This window comes from Pan paniscus, chromosome 3 (assembly GCF_029289425.2).
Source record: "Pan paniscus chromosome 3, NHGRI_mPanPan1-v2.0_pri, whole genome shotgun sequence".
Taxonomy (NCBI): Eukaryota; Metazoa; Chordata; class Mammalia; order Primates; family Hominidae; genus Pan; species Pan paniscus.
This window is the reverse complement of record NC_073252.2, coordinates 95,891,113-95,916,551: the sequence shown is the minus strand read 5'-3', so window position 1 is coordinate 95,916,551 and position 25,439 is coordinate 95,891,113. Positions and strand designations below refer to the sequence as shown.

At 35.4% G+C, this 25,439-nt stretch overlaps 1 protein-coding gene across 4 annotated transcripts in view; it reads left to right on the top strand.

Moving 5' to 3' along the window:
* STPG2 (sperm tail PG-rich repeat containing 2) overlaps positions 1-25,439 on the top strand; it is a 718,556-nt gene that overhangs the window by 302,931 nt on the left and 390,186 nt on the right. For all 4 annotated transcript variants that reach the window (XM_055111640.1, XM_055111641.1, XM_055111639.1 and 1 more), the window contains one exon: positions 9,063-9,222. In XM_055111640.1, coding sequence (XP_054967615.1) covers positions 9,063-9,222 — 160 coding nt within the window. The remainder of the gene's footprint in view (positions 1-9,062; positions 9,223-25,439) is intronic.

Sequence of the window (25,439 nt, the reverse complement as noted above, 5' to 3'; positions counted from 1 at the left end):
CATTGCAAAAGAATTAACTTTTAGACTAAAAGTAGAACTCTGAAGAATGGATATTATGTCAATTAGAGCTATTATAATTGGAGATAATCTGCTTATTCTCTGCCTCAGTAGCATTAGCATTTGCTGGAAGAGAAAGGTTATATAGGCCATTTCTGTTCTTGTATTTTACTTTAATATGCTGAGATACACATTTTTTTCTATGAAACTAATGTCAAAAGTGGTCATGAAAACTTAAGCATTAAAAGTCAAAGTCTACTTTTTGATAGCAAAGAGAAGAAAATGCATCTCACATTAAATATTAATCAAATTTAACTACCTGGAGACACTCTGTAATGATTTTGTGAAAGTTAGTACTTGATCACGGTTTTAATGGACATATTTCTACTTCTATATCGTTTCTGAGATTATAAATTATATCCACCTTTATTAGAAACAGGAACATCTTTAGCAAAAGCAATATTTGAAAAATATTTATACAACACAGAAAGGTGAACAAAAGTAAAAGCCAGCTTTGTATTTTTAGGCTTTGCTAAATAAAGAATATAGAACTGATTACATGTGACGTAAATTTAAGCACTGTATGGGTTGAAAATACTTTCAAGGCATAGTGTCAGCCCTACTGTCATGGAAGAACTTAACAACAAGGCTAAACAAAAAGAAAGCCTCAAGGTAGACAGATACTGTTAGACTCATTCATGCACTTATAACTGACATATTCATTCATTGATTAAAAATATGTGTCAATCACTTACTGTTTGCAAAGACATTTACCATTCTGGGAGATACAATGGTGTGCAAAATAGAGGCTTTCTGAACACTCAAGGAGCTCTCTCATTCCTATGGTGATGGGTGATATTAAACAAGTCATTAGAGACTTGTTTAATTGCAAATGTAATAACTGCTACAAACTTAAGAGCTGTGTATTCTGAGAACATATCAGAGCTGAAAGAGCTAATGAATTCAGGGAAGATTTGAGACCCAAAGGATTAACAAGAGTTAGAGACTAAAGTGAATGAATAAACCCTGGTCAGAAAGCTTTTGACAAAGATAGTTCAATATTACACATAGTTTCTGAAGTGAGTTAATTTTTTACAGTTGTAATGACCTCAAAAACAGAGAGCTATTATGACTGAGATTATTAGTTTCTTACCCAGTATTCATTCATTCTTTCTTTCTTGCTAACAGAACCCAATTTTATTTAGAATATCAATGTGCCCAAGTAAAGCAACTACTTTTTTGGGATTCCCTTGCAGCTTGAGGGTAGTTATTTGGCACAGTTTTAACCAATGCAAAGAAAATAGAAGTTACTAGATTAGGCTTTCAGAAAAGACTTCAGAAAAGGCTTTTATAGTTGTTAAACAATTTTTGATTTTTACCCTTTCTCTTCTTTATTTTTGAAATAAAAACATTATGACAGAAGCTACAGTCTTGAGAGAATATAAGGATGAGGGTCACAACCTAAATACGATGCAGCAAAAAACATGAAGGGACCTATAAATACTTGATGATATTATGGAGCTTGTATACCCCTAGATTCCTACTGTCATTTTTCACTAATTTGAGAGAATAATGGAAAAATTACTCCATAAATTTGAAGGGTAGATTGAATCTTATCTGAGGAAATTTTGTCTTCCTTCTCATCAGACAGCTTTATCTTTTTCTTGCCCTTATGTAAGCAAACTAGTAAATTTCAAATATATATGGTATATTTGTTCAGTGTGCTATTTATGTTTATGTATTTATGCAAATAATGAATAATAAAATAATTCAGAAGAGTAAGATATCACTTCTAGCTAGGGTTCTCAAGAATGCTTAATGAAAGAGATACTACTTGAACTGGCTTTTACAGTTGTAAATTTGCCTTCAAATTGAAAAGAGGCTTTGGATGCCAAGGAGAGTTTCCTGAAAGTTTTTCCCATAGGCACTGGGGATCCAATGAGGGTTTTTAGCAGTTTATGTCATTTTTAGTACAACAGTTTATTGGCTACTAGCATGCAAATGGTTGGGGACTAGAAGACCTAAAGCTAAAATAAGCAGTTAGTACAACTGCCACGTAATAAGTATTTTGGAGCTCATGCCAGGATCTTTTTGGTAGTAAAGGACAGAAAAGTCTAAGGTGAGAGAGGTTACAATAGATATAACCTTGGTCATTTTTAGATATGCGAGAGAAAGGTGAACAAAAGTAAAAGCCAGCTTTGTATTTTTAGGCTTGGCTAAATAAAGAATTTTTGTAAGTCAATGAGGAAAGAACACATCGTTTGGTAGTTGCAGGTAAGGGAAGATAATAAGTTTTATTTTAAGGCTATCTGAGGATAATGATGTGCAAATGTCCAGAACACAATTGAAACTTTGTGATTCATATATGACTGGTATAATGTTATGCTGCGGGAATTAGGTTAAGTCTGTTGTGTTATTCCCTATGTGATTTTGACTATCAGCACTTTTTGTTATTATTTTACTGAGCTTTGAAGTATCATGTTTTCCAGTCAATTCTAATTCCTTTCATAAAACAGCATTGGCCTAAATGGTCTTTTCCAGTGTGCCAGGAGAAGATGGAAATAAAGTCAATATTTTCCATTTTTACGTACTACTTACAATTAATACTATAATTTTATATCTATATTAAAATACTTTTTCCTATCAAAATAACACATTCCTTTCTAAGTCATGTATTTTACGAGGCATATGTTTACAATGATGAATATTAGAGATGCTTAAAATGGCAAGGATGACCTTAGTAATTATAATTTGCAACATGTAAAACAAAGATAATTTGATTATCATCTGAAATGCCTTTCTTCTTTATAGAACCAAATTTAAGTAATTTGGATAAGCAGATTGGCAAATTGCTTAAACAAAGTTTTCTGAATATTTAGGCAAACATAACTATATTTATAGCCTATAAATTTTTTCACCATATATATTTGGTTAAAGATTTTGCTTGAAAGTTTTGATTGAAAGTTTGAAGTCTTCTTAAGACACTTCAATGATAATGACAAGTTTCATTATAAAAGAAGTTCTATATGACTTAAAATTATGTATTTAAGAATTTGAAATAAAATTTTAGACTAGAATATACTTAACTATGAAATAACAGCTAGAACAAGTTATAAGATATATATGCACAGAAATGGAAGAACATTTATTTCATAACTTGAAAGAGGAAGTAGTTCTGGTTTAATTGCTCAGAATTTTAACTCTAGTGTATTGCAAGAATTTCTTTCATATACCTCTTGCTATTAGACCTAGACCTACTGCATATTGTCGCAGGCCCTTCTCTCCAGTAAGAGTTTGTCTCCTAAGCAAAGACTGAGATTTCACTCTGCCTTTGTGGTCCTGTGCCCTCCATGTTGCCTTCCTGTTTTTTTTTTTTTTTTTTTTTTTTTGAGGTGGAGTCTCACACTGTTGCCAGTCTGGAGTGCAGTGGCACCGTCTCGGCTCACTGCAACCTCTGCCTCCTGGGTTCAAGCGATTCTCCTGCCTCAGCCTCCTGAGTAGCTGGGATTACAGGCACATGCCACCACGCCTGGCTAATTTTTGTATTTTTAGTAGAGATGGGGTTTCACCATGTTGGTCAGGCTGGTCTCGAACTCCTGATCTCGTGATCCAACCGCCTCGGCCTCCCAAAGTGCTGGGATTACAGGCATGAGCCACCGCACCCGGTGGCCTTCCTGGTTTTTTGATTGAGAGTCTAAAGTTCCCTTTCCCTTCTTTCCCGTATATTCCACCCTTCAGTGTTTTCTACTTTAGCTTTGTATCCCATTTAGATTCAAAATATGGCAACTATCTTGAGTAAGAAGCTTGTATTTGTTGTCAGTCATTGCTCTGGTGTGACTTTGTCTCCTAGGCATCACTAGATTACAGGAGATTTTACTCTGTCTTTCCAGTCCAGACCTCTATCCTTTTGCCTGCTTCAGTATTCAATAAATACTTCATAGTAAAGAATCAGTGATGATGAGTTCAGGCTCCTCTGAGTTTAGGCTGAGGTTCAGGTTCAGAAGTTCAGGCTGCCTTCTCTCAGCCTTTATTCTCTCATAGTCATGCTATACTATGTGACTTTCAAAAGCCCCACAAATTCTTTCTTTTTCTTTTAGAATAATCTGTGACAATACCAGTCTTTAGTCCTTGCCCAGACTTAGTAAATGGCTATGCAAATGGAACACAGCTTGTAATCTCAATTTACATAGGAAGGTCTCTTCTACTTTTTGGAATTTAGCATAAAAATCCTCCTATTATTACCAATCTCTGTTATCTTTCAAACAATAATTTTAAAATTTTACTATTTCTGAAATTTAATGCAGAGGTTTATCAAAATGTACTGTTTATCAGTAATAGTTTATCAAGACTTACTCATTGGTGTAGCTATTTTGATTCCAGATAAAATATGTTAAAACAAAAAGCAATTTAGAAGTAAATAGTCATGGTCGGTCAATAGTTTTAAAATGTTTAATTAACCAGAATAATATGATAATTTAAATTTGTATGCACAGCTCCACATATATGCAAAGCAAATATTGACATAAATAACTTTAAGGAGAAAAAGACAAATTCAAATGTAAAGATAAACCTATTCTATTTATTTAGATAGATCTATTCTATCTTAAGAGATCGAATAGAATAAACCACCTTATAATGTTACTTACTAAGAAAAAATGAGAAATGGCTTAAATGAAAAATTTCAGAAATGAAAATAGACATCTCTACAGATTCTGAAAGCAAAAGGCAAACAGTTTGCATTATTAACAAATTTGAAATTTGAAAACTTAGGTGAAATGGACAACAAATCTCATTAAAGAAAAAAATCCAGAGTTGCTATCTTATCTTAAAATGTCCACTTTTCAAAAAAACTTATTAGATATGTAAATATCAGCTATTAATTTTTTTCAAAGAATTAATGGAACTTATGATTAAATAATTAAAGAAAAACATGCTAGCAGTGAGCCAATAGAGAATCTTAATAGATAATAGAAGCAAGCAAAGAAACAAAAGAACAAAAATAATTCTAGAGTTGTAAAGTACAAAAACATAAATAAAATTTTACTAACTTGACTCAGGAGATTTGAGAGGGCAGAAGACATAATTAATTAACTGAAAGATAGATCAATAGAAATCATTGAATATGAGAAACACAGAACAGGATTGAACAATACGAGTAGTTTGAGACCTGTGGGTCAATGTCAAGTATTTTAGCATATGGACAATAAAAGACCCAGAAGGAGAGGTGAGAAAGAAAGGAGCAGAAAAAATATTTGAAGATATAATTGCTGAAAACTCTCCAAATGTAATAAAAAAACACTATATCTATGAATCCATGAAGTTCAGTGAACTCCAAGGTGAATACATTTAAGGAGAATTCACACTTAGATACATTATAGTCAAACTAGTGAAAGAGAACAAAGGTGACATCTTGAAAGCAACAAGAAAAAGGAAACTTATATAGTGGAAACAGTATCACTAATTGTAGGCTTCTCATCAGAATCAGTGGAGGTCAGAAATTAGTGAAAAGACATGCAAAAGGCTGAGAGTAAAAAATTTCAAGCAAAAAAATCTATATTTAGTAAAACTATTATTCAAAAATGAATATGAAATAAAAATATTTCCAGATCTTTTACCATTGCATGGTAAAGGAAAATTTTTTTCTGAGACTAAAACTTGAGGTCAATCTTTATTTGCAATATGCTACAACATGGGAGACAATTTAGGGATTGAATGCTCCATTCCTTTCTGTGGCTGAGGGGTTTACTTGTTGCCGTTTTGTAACCAAAGTTTTTGAAGATCAGAACCTACATGCAGTTTCACATGTCTGAGATCAGAGAGTATACGAAATTTCATATGTCAAAATAGCAGGGAGCCTTGAATGAAATTGAAAAATTCTGAATTTGTATGAAATTAGGAGGTTTCATGCCTCCTGAAACCTCTTGATTCTGGAAAAATTCTGAATTTGTATGAAATCAGGAGGTTTCATACCTCCTGAAACCTCGCGATTTCATACAAATTCACAGTTTTTCCAATTTCATTCAGTTGGAAATTCTGAATCCTTTTCATACAAATTCTGAATTTTGTATGAAATCAGACCAAGAAATGTTAATCTCTTGGTCTCTGGGGTTACAGGTCAGTCAGGCTTGAGTTTTAAGTGAGTTATTGCATGGGTATTGAGCAAGTAGAATTTTATAGAGACTTTGACTTGACAGAAATGAATAAAATCACAAAGTATGTGAAATGGTTTTGCCAAAATACAAACAGGCTGACCCACCTTCCTTTGAAGTAGGTTGAAACCAGTGAATTCTTTTTAAACTTCCTGGAACACTGTCTTTATGTGATTCTCAACAACTTAACTACTTTTGATTTGTTTGTAGCTTAAAATACTAGGGAATTCCCTTTTGATATCCCATTAGCATCTCTCTTCAGGCAAGGGAGATATCACTGAGGGGTTCATAAGTCCTATACCTAATAAAGATATTAATGCCAATGGCAATGATGATAGCAATGAAAGCCAACACTGCTACTCCTTATGTGTCAGAAAACATTTTAAGAATTTTATGCACATTAATCATACGAATTCTATGCTTCTTTATGTTATTTTAGGGTAGGGCTTTGGTTTTCCAGATGAGGAAGTCAGGACACTAAGCCTATGACCAGGATTCATGTTCTAGCTAAAAAATGAGACCAGGAAGATGAGAGCCAGACATTTTTAGCTTTTGTGTTGGGACCCAGATTCTCTGCTGTATAATGTGGAATTTCCCAAATGCAAGAACAGGATTTAAATATTGGTATGAGAAAAAAGTCATGCAATAAGCCAAAAAGAGAAAAAAAAAACCACCAAAAAACCATGAGAAATGTCTATTATATCCACTCTTCATGTCCCTTCTTTATTTTCTATGATGTATAAAGAATCGCCAACAAATTTGATGATCTCATCTACAAATACTGTTTTTCCCTGACAATGGTATTCAGCTCATTTAGGGTACTATACGGTATATAGGTGTTGTTTAAATTATTGTTATTAGACAGAGTTTCAGATTTGTCCTATTAATCATCAGCTTAGGATATTTACTTGAAATGTTAATCTCTTGGTCAGATAAAATTAGAATTTAAGATGAGTAGGAAGAGGAGGGAACATCAGTAAAGTAGACAAGAAGGGAATAAGTTTCGGAGAAGAATAAATATACATAGCAACAGGTGGTCATGAACAAGGGTAGTATACATTGGATTGGTAAGAGAGGCAGTGAATCTACTGGAATTTAAGGAACTAGTTTGACAAACTTTTCCAGGTGTGAACAAACTATTGTTGAAGAACACTGATCACTGATGCAGTTTCTTGTCTTTGCTTCAAGTTATTAAAAAAAATAGTTTCTGTGTGGCAGTAGCCAAACTTATCAATTATATCCAGTCTAGGCACTGGAAGAAGAAATAGATGGTGACACCATGTAGGGTGTTACAGGAAATGGGAACAATAATGTCTTCTGATAAGAAAACTAAAGTGTATAGTAGGCACAATCAAGATCTTCGCAAAGCTTTCCTATTTACACTAGGCATATTGTATGCACAGGATCTCTTTGTGTTTTTATAATCTCTTCCAGTTTCTTTTCACATACCATAGAGGCAGCCCCAAAAGATACACAAATAATCCATGGAAATATTGCCTCTGTTGCTTATTTTCAGCCTAGTTTTACTGTATATACTCTTGATGCAGACAAAAAGAAAATGGCGTCCAGCATTTCTTAGATGACTTACCTATCATGACATTTCATGTTTAACATGGGACTCAAACCAGAAGTGGGGTTTTCATGTAAGAATCCCCTCCCCTAGTCATGATCTTACCATATTTTGTGATTCTTTGGAAGTGGAAGATAATGTTGTTAGCATATGCTTGAGGGTGATAATATGGATGTAAGGAACAAGAAAAAATGTATTTTCTAAAATATGGCTCCTAGAGGGACTTCAAAAGTATGCTTTCTCAGTATCCAAATTTGTTTGACTTATTTGAAACTTTAAAATACTTCCCTGTTAGCTCAAACCCTGATTGGTCAGGCTTTGTTTTTGCATTGAAATTAGCTTTTCTAGAATAGTAAGATTCACTTAACCCTTTTGTAGAAACAGGTACCAAGCTAAGTACTTTACTCATTTTAACTAATTTAATCCTCAGAATAATATTATAAAATAAGTACTATCATTTTTCTCACTTTTCACATGCAAAAACTCAGGAACACAGAGGGTAAGTGGCTTGCTTAAGGTCACATAGCTAGTAAGCAGCAGATATTTGGAACCTAGGAAGTCTAGTGCCAGAGTCCACATGCTTAGCCATAACACTTTCCTGCCTACTGGGAAATCATTAACGCTTAAAAAGTTTTTGTCTTTATACATAATCTAGGTGAATAGATTTCAAAGGAATATGTTATAATTTGAGGAAAATGAGTTTAAAAAAGTTTTCACTGAGATAGTTAGCTAATTGTTTAAGGCATTACTTGTCCAACAAATATATGGCACTTATATTTCATTTAGTTTAGAATTAATTATTATTATATTTATTAATATCCATGTGGGTTCATGTTGATTAAAAATGTTACTATGACTGCAGTTCATATAAAGAACCATAAATGATGAAAGAGGAAGCCTTCTAACTTAATTGTAATCTATTAAAGATGAAATAAGCAGTCTCATTTTGTAGAATAAGTAAAACAATGTTCACTTACAACAATAAAGCAGGAATAGTTCTGCTGCTTAGGAAAACAGGTAATCATTGCTCTCATTCTTGTAAGCAATTTGATTTTCAGGATTAAATTGAATATATTTGATCTATATCATGAAAGCTATTTTTTAAAGAATATGATCCTAAAGTTCATACTTGTGTTTATTTTACTTTAATTTTGGCAAGTAAATTTACATTTTTATTAGGCTGGCTAGATTTAAGAATTCCTTTTTAAGTTTCTATTTTTAATGTTTAATTAATAAAAGTATTAGGATTTTTCTATTCATTGCTTACTGTAACCATCCATCTGGTATCTTCTTGGATATTTTCTGTATAAGATATATTTATGCTCATCTATTAAATTTTTTTTCAGGTTATTCCAGCGCCAGGCAGCTATGATGTTCACAGATCATATGAGATGTCCCAAGTTAAGCATAAATATATGCCACCTCGTAGTTTAATGGCTAAAAGAAAACATGCCTCTTTTCTTAGTGCAACTCCTCGGTGCCTAGAAAAAGTGACTGATGGGCCAGGTAAGTCTAGAAGTCCTTATAAAGCTATGAGGAAAAAAATTCTAAGGTTTCCATATTAAAATATCTAGAATCATTGATAGGTTCTTGGAGACTGAAAAGTTAAGCAAAATAATGTATAACAAAACCATTTTTCTCATCAGTGCTGTAACAAAATAACATTGAACTAAACAACATTATTTGCGGACCTGCTGTGTTGTACATCATTTCGCTTAAAGTTGCAGTTTCCGAGAAACCATCCATGATGTTATGTGAGGACTTACTGTGATTGTAAACAACATTTGCATTTACCCTGACTCTCTTAAGTGTGTAGGTCAAAAACGAAACAGGAAAATACTTATTCAGTAAAAGATTTAAGTTATTTTTTTCAAACGTAAGAAGATTTTGGGGGAGGGTGGGTTATGTCTCTTAATTTTACCAAATACAATTTTACCAGTTTTACTAAAGCTAATAAAGTCATTCAGCATTCTATTAGGGAAAAAAACAGAACTCATAACATGCTAAAGTTGTTAGAGGAGAAAGGCACTTTACCCTGATTTGGAAAATCAGTCATATAGAAGATATACATCAAGGCAGTTGTACAGAATTATTTTTATTTTTTTCAAATATAAAGAAAGAAGCTATATTAAAAAGATAAACATTTATTTGAGCATTTACAATTCCAAAAATAATTTTAATTTTTAAAATTTGGATGGTCTTAGCTATCAGTAACAGCATTCTTGTTCTAAAGCAGTAACACTTGCTGGAAATGAAGATAAGTCAGTTATTATGCTATTTTACACAGGAAAACTAGATAGAGAACAGGAACAATCATTTTCAACAATAAATTACAGGTGTATTCCCACTAAACAACCATACCATTGTAATGAATTTTTATGAGAATATGGAGAAGAAAATGAAACAGAATGAAGAAACTCTTTTTTCCAAAGTTTTTAATGAAAAACTAAAACAGGAGAATATAACTTATCCAGCAAATAATACTTGGACAGCCCGAGATCCAGAGGTTTGCTTTGTTTCTCATTGCCTTTTAAGAATCAGGCATATTGCCAGCTTATAGATCCATTTTAAGTTGAAATTTCACTTTTTATTTTCTTTTTCTTCTCTTGAGTTATTACACCATGTTGATTTTGTGAGGTTTTAGCTTTGCTGTGAAGTAGGATTCAAACTCCTGTAGTGTGTCCCTGATTACACTCAACTGTGATCACCCAGGGATATAAGTTCTTTGAAGTTTCAGCACCATCACCATCATCAAGCACAATCAATTAAATAAGAAATAATATTAATCTCAGGGTCTTATGAAGTAAATTATGTTGAGTATCGTATTTCCTGATATTTTTTGTCTGTCTTCCTTTACTCTCCTCTGCATAAAAATTCTTACCGATGGAATGCAAAATAAGAGTTTCAGTTAAGTGCTAGGATTGACACTATGACTTTTCATTGCTTCAGTATTTAGCATAGGGCAAGTAAATTAGCTAACTGTTTCATTAGTTTCTGTTTTTCACAGTTGAGATATTTGCCACCTACTTGCCTCATGAGAATACAAAAGATTAATGAGAAATATATTTCAGAGTCATTTTCAGAACCTTTGAAGCTCCTTTGAAGTATAAGATCTTATCATAATATGAAACATGTTTCTTCCTAATGTTAAGCCAACACTAACTTCTAAAATAATTTGAGAGGTAAGGGAAATGTATTCATTTGGAAGACAGTTATTATTTGGAAGTCAAAGACATAGTGACTGTCAAAGTCACTGTACAATTGCAGAGTAGACAGCTTGTGAAATGAAAAGAGTTTATCATGTTGGTTAATACCAGTAATTCATGAAGTTTGCTATCGTGCATCTTAAAGTGGCCCATACTTCAAAGGGATAATAACAGAAACCCCACGTGCCTCTATTATCAACACATTAGAAAAAGCCATATGGACCTCTGAAGCTATTATCTGATACCATGATATATGAAATTTTGTATCTTCTGACATGTAGATATTGTAGTAATTATGGAATTATCCTTTTAAATTTAATCTGCTACCTTAAGGTATACCATCCAAAATATTGCTCTAAAATAGATTTAGTAGATGCCCAGGGCCAATTCAATTAATATCATGCCGTATTCTGGTAATTGAAGATTAACTTTCCTTTGTCTAGACTCTGTTACATTGATCTAATCAAGGACAAGATGTAAGTGCGATATTATCAAGTCTCTAAATAGATTCCTAATTTTTAAATAGAGTTTTACTTTTTTTTGATCAATATAACCAAAAAATTGTCTATTCTTTTTAATATTAATATATACATATTAATATTGTTTTTGCTTTAAAATGAAAATAGCCCGTTTCTGTTTGTAATTTACACCCTAACTTTTGCTAGGGACAACTAATACATGACATCATTTGATTTTTAAAACGTCATTGTATAATCAAAAGATTCAGTGATAATAATTCTATTTGCTATATGGTGTGGGGAATGTTTATCTTATGAATGATGGCCTTTCATATCATAATGTTCTTAGTAACAAAATAAGAAAAGAAGTTTCTTTACCCTATTATTTCTCTTTTAAAATTGGTAATTTTGTTTTGCTTTAATAGCAATGGAAAGACCTTTTATGGTTGGATGCAAAATTTCTTATACATCAGATAAAATTATTTAGTATTGTCATATGTATATATGTGTGTACACATAAATAAAACTATAACATTGTCTGACTTAATTTGGAGAACATGATATGCATATTTGTTACTTGGGTCATGACATTACTAGAAAGAATGCTGTGCCTCATTGAACTTAAAAAACGCACATTGTTTTCTTTCTATCTATATAGAGAATTATTGGAAAATTAAAATTGATTACTGGATATCTTACATTTGTAGGTAAAAGTGTTAAGAACTGAAGTTGATGCATACGTGAATAATTGTAATCTCATGGGATTTATGGAACTTATAAGACATTCAATAACTCATGTTATAGCCATGTATTTATTTCAGATTATTTTACATCTTTATTTAGAAATATGAAAATGGTTTTATTTATAAGTAAAGTTTTTTGGAATATACTTAAGAGGGATAAAACTCATTTTCATTAGTCTAAATTAAAGAAGGAAATAGTACATCTAGACTCAGTATATTGTATACCCTTTAGTGTTGTGTGACTAATAAAACATGTTAGAATTGTCTAATGAAGAAATAATTAAATGAGGCATATCACAGTATAAAGCAGTCTTTTCTTATTACACCAAGTTTTAATTCATGGATATGTAATTGATTTTGTGATTGATCCAACTCCGGTAAGTGAAATTGTTAAGTGGAAAAGTATTTAAGCATCACTTTATCTCTCACATTGACCTGTTTTTAGTCATGGGTTGGGGGCAGGGGTATGCTCAACAAATTTAAAAAGAAAATAGATATAAACATTGTTGAGAGTGTGGAAAATTGAGGACCCTCATACATTGTGTTGAAAGTATAAATTTATATCAGTGTTTCTTAAGGGCAGGTTGGCAAAATGTTTCAAGCATTCATGCCATTTGACCCTAGAATTCTGCTTCTAAGATCATCCTAAGGCTATTATTTATACCAAAACTTAAACATCAAGGACTTCATTAAAAAAGTAATAAAAAGTCCAAAATGTCCTAAATGGAAAGAAAAGTGGAGTTTAGTTAATTTTGATATATCAGCTGACTAGAGTCCTATGAAAATATTAGAAATGTTATATGGTTTTTTTAAACATGGGAAGATCTTGGTAACAAGATAGGATTAATCTTTTCAATCAATTAACAAATATGTATTGAGACTATCTTATGTATTAAGCACTCTTCCAGGGACTTGTGATACAGTAAATATTCTTGTTTCATAGAGCTTAATATTAATTTTAATTAATAATATAATTTATTAACTAAATATTAATTTATTGTTATTAATTATCATTTATTAATTAAATATTGTTAACATTAATTATTAATTAATGAATAATATATGCTGTGATACAGTAAATATTCTTGTTTATAGGGCTTCATTTCAAGTATAAGACATTTAATAAATGAAGAGGTAGATTGACAGATTAATAGAGGAAGAAGGAAAATCAAGCATTTTTAAATTCCATGGGGACAAACAAGAGGTAAAAGGATTGAGAGTTTAGAGTGGATAGTGAATCAATTCCAAATAATGTTAATGGGGAAGGCTTCACTGAGAAATTAATAAAGGCATACCTTGGCAATATGGCTTGGTTTGGTTACATACCACTGCAGTAAAACTAAGATTGCTATAAAGCGAGTCACATGAGTTTTTTTGATTTCCCAGTACATAAAAAATATGTTTAGACTATACTATAGTCTATTAAGTGTGCGATAGCATTATGTCTGAATAAAACAACGTAAATGGCTTAATTAAAAATACTGAATTGCTAAAAAAAACTGCTAACAATCATTTGAGCTTTCAGCGAGTCTTCTTTTTCTCCTGGAGGGCCTTGTTTTGATGTTGGTGGCTGCTGAGTAGTCAGAATTTTGGTTACTAAAGGTTGGGGTGGCTCTGGAAATTTCTTAAAATAAGACAACAATGAAATTAACCACATTGATTGACCCTTCCTATCATGAGATTTCTCTGTGGCATCTGATGTGGCTTGATAGCACTTGACCCACAATAGAACTTCTTTAAAAATGGGATTAATCCTCCCTAACCCTACAACTGTTTTATCCTCTAAGTTTAGCTAATATTTGAAATCCCTTGTTGTTATTTCAGCAGTGTTCACAGCATCTTCACCAGGAGTAAATCCCATTTCAAGAAACCACTTTCTTTGCTCATCCACAAGAATCAACTCCTCATCCTTTCAAGTTTAATCATGAAATTTTAGCAATTCAGACATCTTCAGGCCCCACTTCTAATTCTAGTTATTTTGCTGTTTCCACCATACATGCAGTTATTTCCTCTTCTGAAATCTTGAACCCCTCAATTCATGAGGAATGGAATCAACCTTTTTCAAACTTCTGTTTGTGTTCATCTTTTGACATCTTCCCATGAATCATGAATGTTCTAATGATATCTATAATGGTATAGCCTTTCCAGAAGGTTTTAAATTTACTTTGCCCAGATCCCAGAGGAGTCACTCTGTATGGTGGCCATAGCCTTACAAAATGTATTTTTAAACTAAGACTTGAAAGTTGAAATTAGTCTTTGAACCATGGGCTTCAGAATGGGTGTTGTATTAGCAGGCATGAAAATAACACTAATTTCCTTGTGCATCTCCATCAGAGCTCTTGGGTGACAGGTGCCTTATCAACAAGTAGTAACATTTTTATTTTGTAAGTGAAAGCAAGTTTATTAAGAAAATAAAGGAATAAAGAATGGCTACTCCATAGACAGAGCAGCCCTAGGGGCTGTTGGTTGTCCATTTTTACAGTTATTTCTTGATTATATACTAAACAAGGGGTGGATTATTCATGCGTTTTCTGGCATTTCTTAGAACTGAGAATTCCTTCCATTTTTAGACCATATAGGATAACTTTATGACATTGCCATGGCATTTGTAAGCTGTCGTGGCACTGGTGGGAGTGTATCAGTGAGGATGACCAAAGGTCACTCTTGTCACCATCTTGGTTTTGGTGGGATTTAGCTGGCTTCTTTACTGCATGCTGTTTTATCAGCAAGGTCTTTATGACCTGTATCTTGTGTCGACCTCCTATCTAATCCTGTGAATTAGAATGAGCAACTTAACTGGGAATGCAGCCCAGCATGTCTCAGCCTTATTTTACCCAACCACTACTTAAGATGGAGGCACTCTGATTCAAATGCCTCTGACATTATCCCCCTCCCTTTTATAAGAGAACCCTTAATCCTAAGGGTTTGAGAGGAATGAAGATCCATCTTCTGTAACTTCAGGCTGAACAGGGGCAATAATATTGCTGCCTAACTATTGGGTCTCTTGCATTCAGGGTAGAGAGGAGCTCAGTCAGAAAGTGTAGGTATGGTCAGGGCAATACATAACTCTTCAGTACCAACAAAAGGTGAGATCCATCCCTCTTGTTTCTTCTGAGCAGCAGCCAGAGATCACTGGTTGAACACAGGAATAAGCAGGGTTAGTCTAAATTGTACAAAAAACTCGAAAACAACTGATGAGACTAGCATCTAATAACATGTGTACCATATTTCTTGAAACATATTTTTTTCTCTCTCCAGTCTCCCATTTTTAATAAAGACAAATCATAGTACGACCAATTTGCTTTATTATATTTGGCCTGATTATCTGTATAAAGTGCAGCAAGAATAATAATAATTTTTTATGATACTTTAAGTTCTGGGGTACATGTGCAGAGTGTGCAGGTTTGTTACATAGGTATACATGTGCCCTGTTGGTTTGCAGCATCAATCACCCCTTCATCTACATTAGGTATTTCTCCTAGTGCTATCCCTCCCCTAGCGCCCCACCCCATGACAGGCCCTGGTGTGTGATGTTCTCCTGCCTGTGTCCATGTGTTCTCATTGTTCACCTCCTACTTATGAGTGAGAACATGTGGTGTTTGGTTTTCAGTTCGTGTGTTAGTTTGCTGAGAATGATGGTTTCCAGCTTCATCCATGTCCCTGCAAAGGACATTAACTCATTCTTTTTTATGGCTGCATAGTATCCCATGGTGTATATGTGCCACATTTTCTTTACTGAGTCTGTCATTGATGGGCATTTGGGCTGGTTCCATCTTTGCTATTGTGAAGAGTGCCGCAATACACATACGTGTGCATGTGTCTTTATAGTAGAATGATTTATAATCCTTTGGGTATATACCCAGTAATGGGATTGCTGGGTCAAATGGTATTTCTGGTTCTAGATACTTGAGTAATCGCCACACTGTCTTCCACAGTGGTTGAACTAATTTACACTCCCAACAGTGTAAAAGCATTCCTATTTCTCCACATCCTCTCCAACATCTGTTTTTTTCCTGACTTTTTAATCATCACCATTCTAACTGGCGTGAGATGGTATCTCATTGTGGTTTTGATTTGCATTTCTCTAATGACCAGTGATGATGAGCTTTTTTGTTTTACATATGTTTGTTGGCTGCATAAATGTCTTCTTTTGAGAAGTGTCTGTTTATATCCTTCACCCACTTTTTGATGGGGTTATTTTTTTTCTTGTAAATTTGTTTAAGTTATTTGTAGATTCTGGATATTAGCCTTTTGTCAGATGGATATATTGCAAAATTATTCTCCCATTCTGTAGGTTGCCTGTTCACTCTGATGATAGTTTCTTTTGCTGTGCAGAAGCTCTTTAGTTTAATTAGATCCCATTTGTCAATTCTGGCTTTTGTTGCCATTGCTTTTGGTGTTTTAATCATAAAGTCTTTCCCCATGCCTATGTCCTGAATGATACTGCCTAGGTTTTCTTCCGGGGTTTTTATGGTTTTAAGTCTTATGTTTAAGTGTTTAATTCATCTTGAGTTAATTTTTGTTTAAGGTATAAGGAAGATATCCAGTTTCAGTTTTCTCCATATGGCTAGCCAGTTTTCCCAAAACCATTTATTAAATAGGGAATCTTTCCCCATTGCTTTTGTCAGGTTTATCAAAGATCTGATGGTTGTAGATGTGTGGTGTTATTTCTGAGGCCTCTGTTCTGTTCCATTGGTCTATACATCTGTTTTGGTACCAGTACCACGCTGTTTTTGTTACTGTAGCCTTGTAGTATAATTTGAAGTCAGGTAGCCTGATGCCTCCAGCTTTTTTTCTTTTTGCTTAGGATTGTCTTGGCAATGCGGGCTCCTTTTGGTTCCATACGAAATTTAAAGTAGTTTTTTCCAATACTGAGAAGAAAGTCAATGGTAGCTTAATGGGGGTAGCGTGGAATCTATAAATTACTTTGGGCAGTATGGTCATTTTCACGATACTGATTCTTCCTATCCATGAGCATGGAATGTATTTCCATTTATTTGTGTCCTCTCTTATTTCCTTGAGCAGTGGTTTGTAGTACTCCTTGAAGAAGTCCTTCACATTTCTTGTCAGTTGTATTCCTAGGTATTTTATTCTCTTTCTGGCAATTATGAATAGGAGTTCACTCATGATTTGGCTCTGTTTGTCTGTTATTGGTGTATAGGAATGCTTATGATTTTTGCACATTGATTTTGTATCCTGAGACTTTGCTGAAGTTGCTTATCAGCTTAAGGAGATTTTGGGCTGAGACGATGGGGTTTTCTAAATAATCATGCCATCTGCAAACAGAGACAATTTGACTTTCTCTTTTCCTATTTGAATACCCTTTATATCTTTCTCTTGCCTGATTGCCCTGGCCAGAACTTCCAATACTATGTTGAATAGGAGTGGTAAGAGAGGGCATCCTTGCCTTATGCCAGTTTTCAAAGGGAATGCTTCCAGTTTTTGCCCATTCAGCATGATACTGGCTGTGGGTTGGTCATAAAGAGCTCTTATAATTTTGAGATGCGTTCCATCAATACCTAGTTTATGGAGAGTGTTTAGCATGAAGGGTGTTGTCAAAGGCCTTTTCTGCATCTATTGAGCTAATTATGTGCTTTTTTTTGGTCATTGGCTCTGTTTATGTGATGGATTACATTTATTGATTTGCATATGTTGAACCAGCCTTGCATCCCAGGGATGAAGCCAACTTGATCATGGTGGATAAGCTTTTTGATGTGCTTCTGGATTCAGTTTACCAGTATTTTATTGAGGATTTTTGCATCAATGTTTATCAGGGATATTGGCCTGAAATTTTCTGTTTTTGTTGTGTCTCTGCCATGTTTTGGTATCAGGATGATTCTGGCCTCAATAAATGAGTTAGGGAGGATTCCCTCTTTTCTATTGTTTGCAATAGTTTCAGAAGGAATGGTACCAGCTCCTCTTTGTACCTCTGGTAGAATTTGGCTGTGAATCCATCTGGTCCTGGATGTTTTTTGGTTGGTAGGCTATTAATTGCTGCCTCAATTTCAGAACTTGTTATTGGTCTATTCAGGGATTCAACTTCTTCCTGGTTTAGACTTGGAAAGGTGTATGTGGCCAGGAATTTATCCATTTCTTCTAGATTTTCTAGTTTATTTCTGTAGAGGCATTTATAGTATTCTCTGATGGTAGTTTGTATTTCTGTGGGATCAGTGGTGATATCCCCTTTATCATTTTTTATTGCATGTATTTGATCCTTCTCTCTTTTCTTCTTTATTAGTCTGGTTAGTGGTCTATTTTGTTGATCTTTTCAAAAAAGCAGCTCCTGGATTCATTGATTTTTTGAAAGGTTTTTTTGTGTCTCTATCTCCTTCATTTCTGCTCTGATCTTAGTTATTTCTTGTCTTCTGCTAGCTCTTGAATTTGTTTGCTGTTGCTTCTCTAGTTCTTTTAATTTTTATGTTAGGGTGTCAATTTTAGATCTTTCCTACTTTCTCTTGTGGCCATTTAGTACTATAAATTTTTCTCTACACACTGCTTTAAATATGTCCCAGAGATTCTGCTACATTGTGTTTTTGTTCTCATTGGTTTCAAAGAACATCTTTATTTCTGCCTTCATTTCGTTATTTACCCAGTATTCATTCAGGAGCAGATTGTTCAGTTTCCATGTAGTTGTGCGGTTTTGAGTTAGTTTTTAATCCTGAGTTCTAGTTTGATTGCACTGTGGTCTGAGAGACTGTTTGCTATGATTTCCATTGTTTTGCATTTGCTGAAGAGTGTTTTACTTCCAATTATGTGGTCAATTTTAGAATAAGTCAGATGAGGTGCTGAGAAGAATGTATATTCTGTTGATTTGGGGTGGACAGTTCTGTAAATGTCTTTTAGGTTCACTTGGTCCAGAGCTGAATTCAAGTCCTGAATATCCTTGTTAATTTTCTGTGTCATTGATCTGTGTAATATTGACAGTGGGGTGTTAAAGTCTCCCGCTATTATTGTGTGGGAGTCTAAGTCTCTTTGTAGGTCTCTAAGAATTTGCTTTAGGAATCTGGGTGCTCCTGTATTGGGTGCATATATATTTAGGATAATTAGCTCTTCTTGTTGCATTGATCCCTTTACCATTATGTAATACCCTCTTTGTCTCTTTTGACCTTTGTTGTTTAAAGTCTGTTTTATCGGAGACTAGGATTGCAACCTCTGCTTGTTTTTGCTTTCAATTTGCTTGGTAAATCTTCCTCCATCCCTTTATTTTGAGCCTACGTGTGTCTTTGCACGTGAGATGGGTCTCCTGAATACAACACACCAATGGGTCTTGACTCTTTATCCATTTTGCCAGTCTGTATCTTTTAATTGGGGCATTTAGCCTGTTTAAATTTAAGGTTAATATTGTTATGTGTGAACTTGATCCTGTCGTTATGATGCTAGGTGCTTATTTTGCCCCTTAGTTGGTGCAGTTTCTTCATAGAGTTGATGGACTTTACAATTTGGTTTGTTTTTGCAGTGGTTGATACTGATTTTTCCTTTCCATGTTTAGTGTTTCCTTCAGGAGCTCTTATAAGGCAGGCTTGGTGGTAACAAAATCTCTCAGCATTTGATTGTCTTTAATGGATTTTATTTCTCTTTTGCTTATGAAACTTAGTTTGGCTGGATATGAAATTCTGTGTTGAAAATACTTTTATTTAAGAATGTTGAATATTGGTCCTCACTCTCTTCTTGCTTGTAGGGTTTCTGCAGAGAGATCTGCTGTTAGTCTGATGGGCTTCCCTTTGTGGATAATGCGACTTTTCCCTCTGGCTGCCCTTAACATTTTTTCCTTCATGTCAACCTTGGTGAATCTGAGGATTATGTGTCTTGGGGTTTCTCTTCTCGAGGAGTATCTTTGTGGTGTTCTCTGTATTTCCTGAATTTGAGTGTTGGCCTGTCTTGCTATGTTGGGGAAGTTATCCTGGATAATATCCTGAAGAGTGTTTTCCAACTTGGTTCTATTCTCCCCATCACTTTCAGGTACACCTAACAAACGTAGATTTGTTCTTTTTACACAGTTCCATATTTCTTGGAGGCTTTATTCATTCATTTTCATTTTTTTTTCTCATTTTCTCTTCTCGCTTAATTTCATTAAGTTGATCTTCAATCTCTGATATTCCTTTCTTCCACTTGATCGATTTGGCTATTGATACTTGTATATGCTTCATGAAATTCTTGTGCTGTGTTTTTCAGCTCCATCAGGTCATTTATGTTCTTTTCTAAACTGGTTATTCTAGTTAGCAATTTGTCTCACCTTCTTGCAAGGTTTTTAGCTTCCTCGCATTGGGTTAGAACATGCTCCTTTAGCTCAGAGGAGTTTGTTATTACCCACCTTCTGAAGTGTACTTCCGTCAATTCATCAAACTCATTCTCCATCCAGTTTTGTTGCCTTTCTGATGAGGAGTTGTGATCCTTTGGAGTAGAAGAGATGTTCTGGTTTTTGGAATTTTCAGCCTTTTTACGCTGGTTTCTCCCCATCTTTGTGAATTTGTCTACCTTTGCTCTTTGATGTTGGTGACTTTTGGATGGTGTCTCTGAGTAGATGTCCTTTTTGTTGATGTTGATGCTATCCCTTTCTGTTTGTTAGTTTTCTTTGTAACAGGCCACTCTGCTGCAGGTCTGCTGGAGTTTTCTGGAGTTCTACTCCAGACCCTGTTTGCCTGGGTATCACCAATGGAGATGGCAGAACAGCAAAGATATTGCTGCCTGTTCCTTCCTCTGGAAGCTTCGTCCCAGAGGGGCACCCACCGGATGCCAGCCACAGCTCTCCTGTATGAGGTGTCTGTCGACCCCTACTCGGAGATGTCTCCCAGTCAGGATACACAGGGGTCAGGCACCCAGTTGAGGAGGCAGTCTGACCCTTAGCAGAGACTCAAACGCTGTGCTTTGAGATCTGCTGCTCTCAGAGCCATCAGGCAGGGATGTTTAAGTCTGCTGAAGCTGTGCCCATAGCCACCCCTTCCTCCCAGCTGCTCTGTCCCAGGGAGATGAGGGTTTTATCTATAATCCCCTAACCAGGGCAGCTGCCTTTTTTTCTGTTCAGAGAGGAGGAATCTAGAGAGGCAGTCTGGCCACAGCAGCCTTGCTTAGCTGTGGTGGGCTCCGTCCAGTTCGAACTTCGTTTACACTGTGAGGATAAAACTGCCTACTTAAGCCTCAGCAGTGGTGGATGCCCCTCCCACGATCAAGCTCGAGCATCCCAGGTCAACCTCAGACTGCTGTGCTGGCAGCAAAAATTTCAGGCTAGTGGATCTTGGCTTGCTGGGCTCTGTGGAGGTGAGACCCACTGAGGCAGACCACTTGGCTCCCTGGCTTCAGCCCCCTTTCCAGCGGAGTGAATGGTTTTGTCTTGCTGGAATTCCAGTTGCCATTGGGATATGGAAAAAAAAAAAAAAATCTCCCGCAGCTAGCTTGGTGTCTGCCCAACCAGCTGCCCAGTTTTGTGCTTGAAACCCTGGGCCCTGATGGCATAGGCACTGGAGGGAATCTCCTGGTCTGCGGGTTGCGAAGGTCTTAGAAAAAGTGCAGTGTCTGGGCCAGAGTGCACCATTCCTCACAGCACAGTCCCTCATGGCTTCCCTTGAGTTCAGGAGAGAATTCCTCAACCCCTTGCACTTCCTGGGTGAGGCGATGCCCCAGCCTGCTTTGGCTTGCAATCCGTGGGCTGCACCCACTGTCCACCCAGTCCCAATGAGATGAACTGGGTACTCAGTTGGAAATGCAGAAATCACCCACCTTCTGCATCGGTCTCACTGGGAGCTGCAGACCAGGGCTGTTCCTATTTGGCCATCTTGCCATCAAATCCAAGAATGATAATTTTATAGAGGCTTTTTAAATTGGCTTTGATGGAACTTTGTTCCATAAAAGGAATATCAGATAAAATTTTTCTTTTTTTTAAAGCCAAGTCTGGTCACGGGTTTGTACCCTTAAATACCTATAAGTTAGGTAAATTCCTCTCCTCTTGAGGTCCCAGGATAACTTGGGGCTCCCGGGCCTGTCAGAAAGTGACATTCTTTACTTACCACAGGTTAGCAACTCTGGATAGAGATTGTGTGGGCAAGGTATGAGGCCATTTTTCTTAAGGGTCTTTTATTGGCTTTATAAGTCAAGTTTGATTCCGTAAAGGAAAGTGTGCCATTCCAGTCACAACCTTGGTAAAATAACCAGTTTCTCCAATTGTGTCCTGTTACAAAAGAGAAAATATTCTTATTGCACTTATGCAAATAACTATATTGCCATAAGTTAAGAATACCCATGGCTTGTTTTCCAATTTTGGAGAAATCAGGTGGAGAGAAACAAATATGCCTCAAATTTGGTTCACAGGAGTATACTTTACTTGATTGTTAAAAGCTGTCTAGGCCGGGTGCAGTGGCTCATGCCTGTAATCCCAGCACTTTAGCAGGCCCAGGTGAGTGGATCACGAGGTCAGGAGATTGAGACCATCCTGGCTAACACGGTGAAGCCCCGTCTCTACTAAAAATACAAAAAAAATCCGGGCATGGTGGTGGGCGCCTGTAGTCCCAGCTACTCAGGAGGCTGAGGCAGGAGAATGGCATGAACCCGGGATGAGGAGCTTGCAGTGAGCCGAGATCATGCCACTGCACTCCAGCCTGGGTGACAGAGCAAGACTCCATCTCAAAAAAAAAAAAAAAAAAAAAGCTGTCTATAGCTCAAAAGTTTCCTTAACTCTGAAAAACAAAACAAAGGATCAGCAACATTTTAAGCAAAGAGTCAAAAAGATTACTTTAGACTTCTATCTTAATTTAGTCCATGCAGTTTAACCCCTGTTTGATGTTCAGGAACATTTCAGCTGTGCCTAAGATTCCTCTAAGTTTTTTCCTCTATTTTACTGTTATAATCTCCAATGTTATCAGAAACCTGCATTCAGGATCACCTGTCAAATTCCTATAGCTGATTTTAAAACCTCCTTTTGAAGGGGACCAAAACAAGACAACAATTGTCTGTGAATGACAAAATGTCTTAGGGCAACCATAGTCAAAAACATGATTGACAAAGAAATTTGGTTACATCTGTGGCATACAATGATTTTATGTAACAATTACAATTATTACTGATAATATACACTGTGTCTTATCAGAATTATAGGAGTTTCCCATTATTTTGGAATACATACCAATAACATATTTATACAAATACAGCCCAAAGAAAGCCAAACACCATTTAATATTTGACAATAGTTCCTGTATCATTTTTATACCAAATAATACAAATTTCACTTTTGTGTTAGTGCATTATTGATGTCAAATTCAATTCTTAATAAAACCTTGTCGACAAATACATTCAATCTTAATCAGTTTGACCATAAGGTAAGGTTCTTATAAACCTTTTATAACCTTTTACAATTTTTTTAAAGAGCAGATCAGTGCTGTAAGTAACACTTGTTGTGCTTTTATTTCTATGTTCAATTTATGGAAGAACTGAGTAATACCCCTTTAACTTTAGCCAATATGTTTGCACACAGAATCTCTTTTACAATTAATTTTTTATAAACCTTCCACAACTTGTTCAAACCTTTATATATATTTTTCTATCTCACATAAAACAATCCTTTAACCCTCTAAACGTAGACAAGAAATTCACATTCTCATGTCTTCTTATAATCTTTTACCAAAAGTACATTCTACTTTCCTGATAGGCCTTGCATGTAGAACTGTTTGCTTAGTAGTCTCAACTACATGTTACACTGTTAACTCTTAGCAACTTTTTCTTTTGGTGAAAAACCTGGTTAATAAGTGATTGTAATTATGTACCAGGTGTGGAGCCTATGACATCAGACAGAAGTGTAGATAAAAGCTGACTCTTCCCTGCATAGCTAGGGGGCAAGGCTCTCCACATGACCCCAGGCCTTATCTATTATAGAATCTGATGCTCCAAACTAAGTAAACTGAATAATTTAGAAAAGTCAAAGAATCAGTTTATGACCCTAAAGCATTTAGCAAACGAATACATCACCTGCCTAATTTAGACCAAATGTCTACATTTTGAAGACTTTTATTTTACCAATAATCTTTAAAACTTTATTTATTTACCAAAGATAAGTTACATGAAGTAAAAGGCATTACACTTTTTATTTTTCGGATAACATACTTGATTTAAGCTCTTATTAATTTTAAACCAATGAATCAAAGCTCTTTTATATTTCACATACACAATATATATAAATAGCCAGCCAGACAAAAGATTCAGTAGTTGTAAGATTTTTCATTTACCAGTTTCTTAATTGGATTACTGGCTTTAGAGTGGAGCCCTTGGAGGAACAGGGCCAGGAGAGCATACAGTTTCTAGGGCCTAATAAGCAGGCACAGTTGGGAGGTAAAACAGATTTCTAGAAATTAAGGGTCCCATTTTTATACCAGATCTTGGATCTCCTAAAACAGGGAATCAACCCATCTCCCACAGGAGTCTTATCTCTCAGTAGGGGTGGGGTGGGGACATTTCCATAACTTCTAGGTGTCGAAGAGCATGCTTCTCTGATCAAATGTGCAGAGCTTAGTATTTCCCCATAACTGCCATTAGCTATCCCCAAAAGTAAATTTCCTATCTAGTTATTACACACCAAAGCTCTCTTATAATGTGAAGTAATTTGTGAACTAATTTCTGACACCCGCAAAAGTTAAAGTTGTCAGATAATGCAATGCAAATCAGAACAGAGCCTTAGATTTTGAGTGGGCTCTTATCCACTTCTAATTTCTTGGATTTCATGAGGAAAAGAGAAGTTTTTCCTAAAATGGGGTCTGTAGTGCCTCTTCTGTTTTTTTTTTACCAAAGAGTCTCAGGCTGTTAGAGCTTGAATATCCACTTTCAATTAAGCTGACTTTTAAACATAGCACTCTTAAAAAAAAAAAACTTTTAAATTTCTTATTACCTGATTTTAGCCAGGCCAAACAGCCAATATTTCTGGCGTTTGAACCTTACTAAAGGTAACCTCCGATATGCTCAGAGAAAGGACAATTCAACATGGTTTTTGGAGGGGAAGAAAATTAACAAATGGTAAATGTCATGCAGGTATCAACCCAGAAAGGACTCATTCCCTAAGCCAGAAATTGAACCTAGGCTGCCCCCGTAAAATGGCAAAACTTTAGCTGCTGAGCTACAGCATTGGGCAGTTTCCAATGCTCTTCCCAGAAGGAGTCAAGAGCAGCCAATTTTGAGCTTGTAAAGTCTTTTAGCAAGATAATTTTTAGGGCTAACTATTTCATGAACCCCCAAATTTCTGTCCTCCAGATGGCAGAGACCAAGAGAAAGTAGTGCCACGTGGTTACAAGGTCAAGCTCCCAAGGACATAACTGACCAGTTTGCTGGGCTGTCTTGAACAG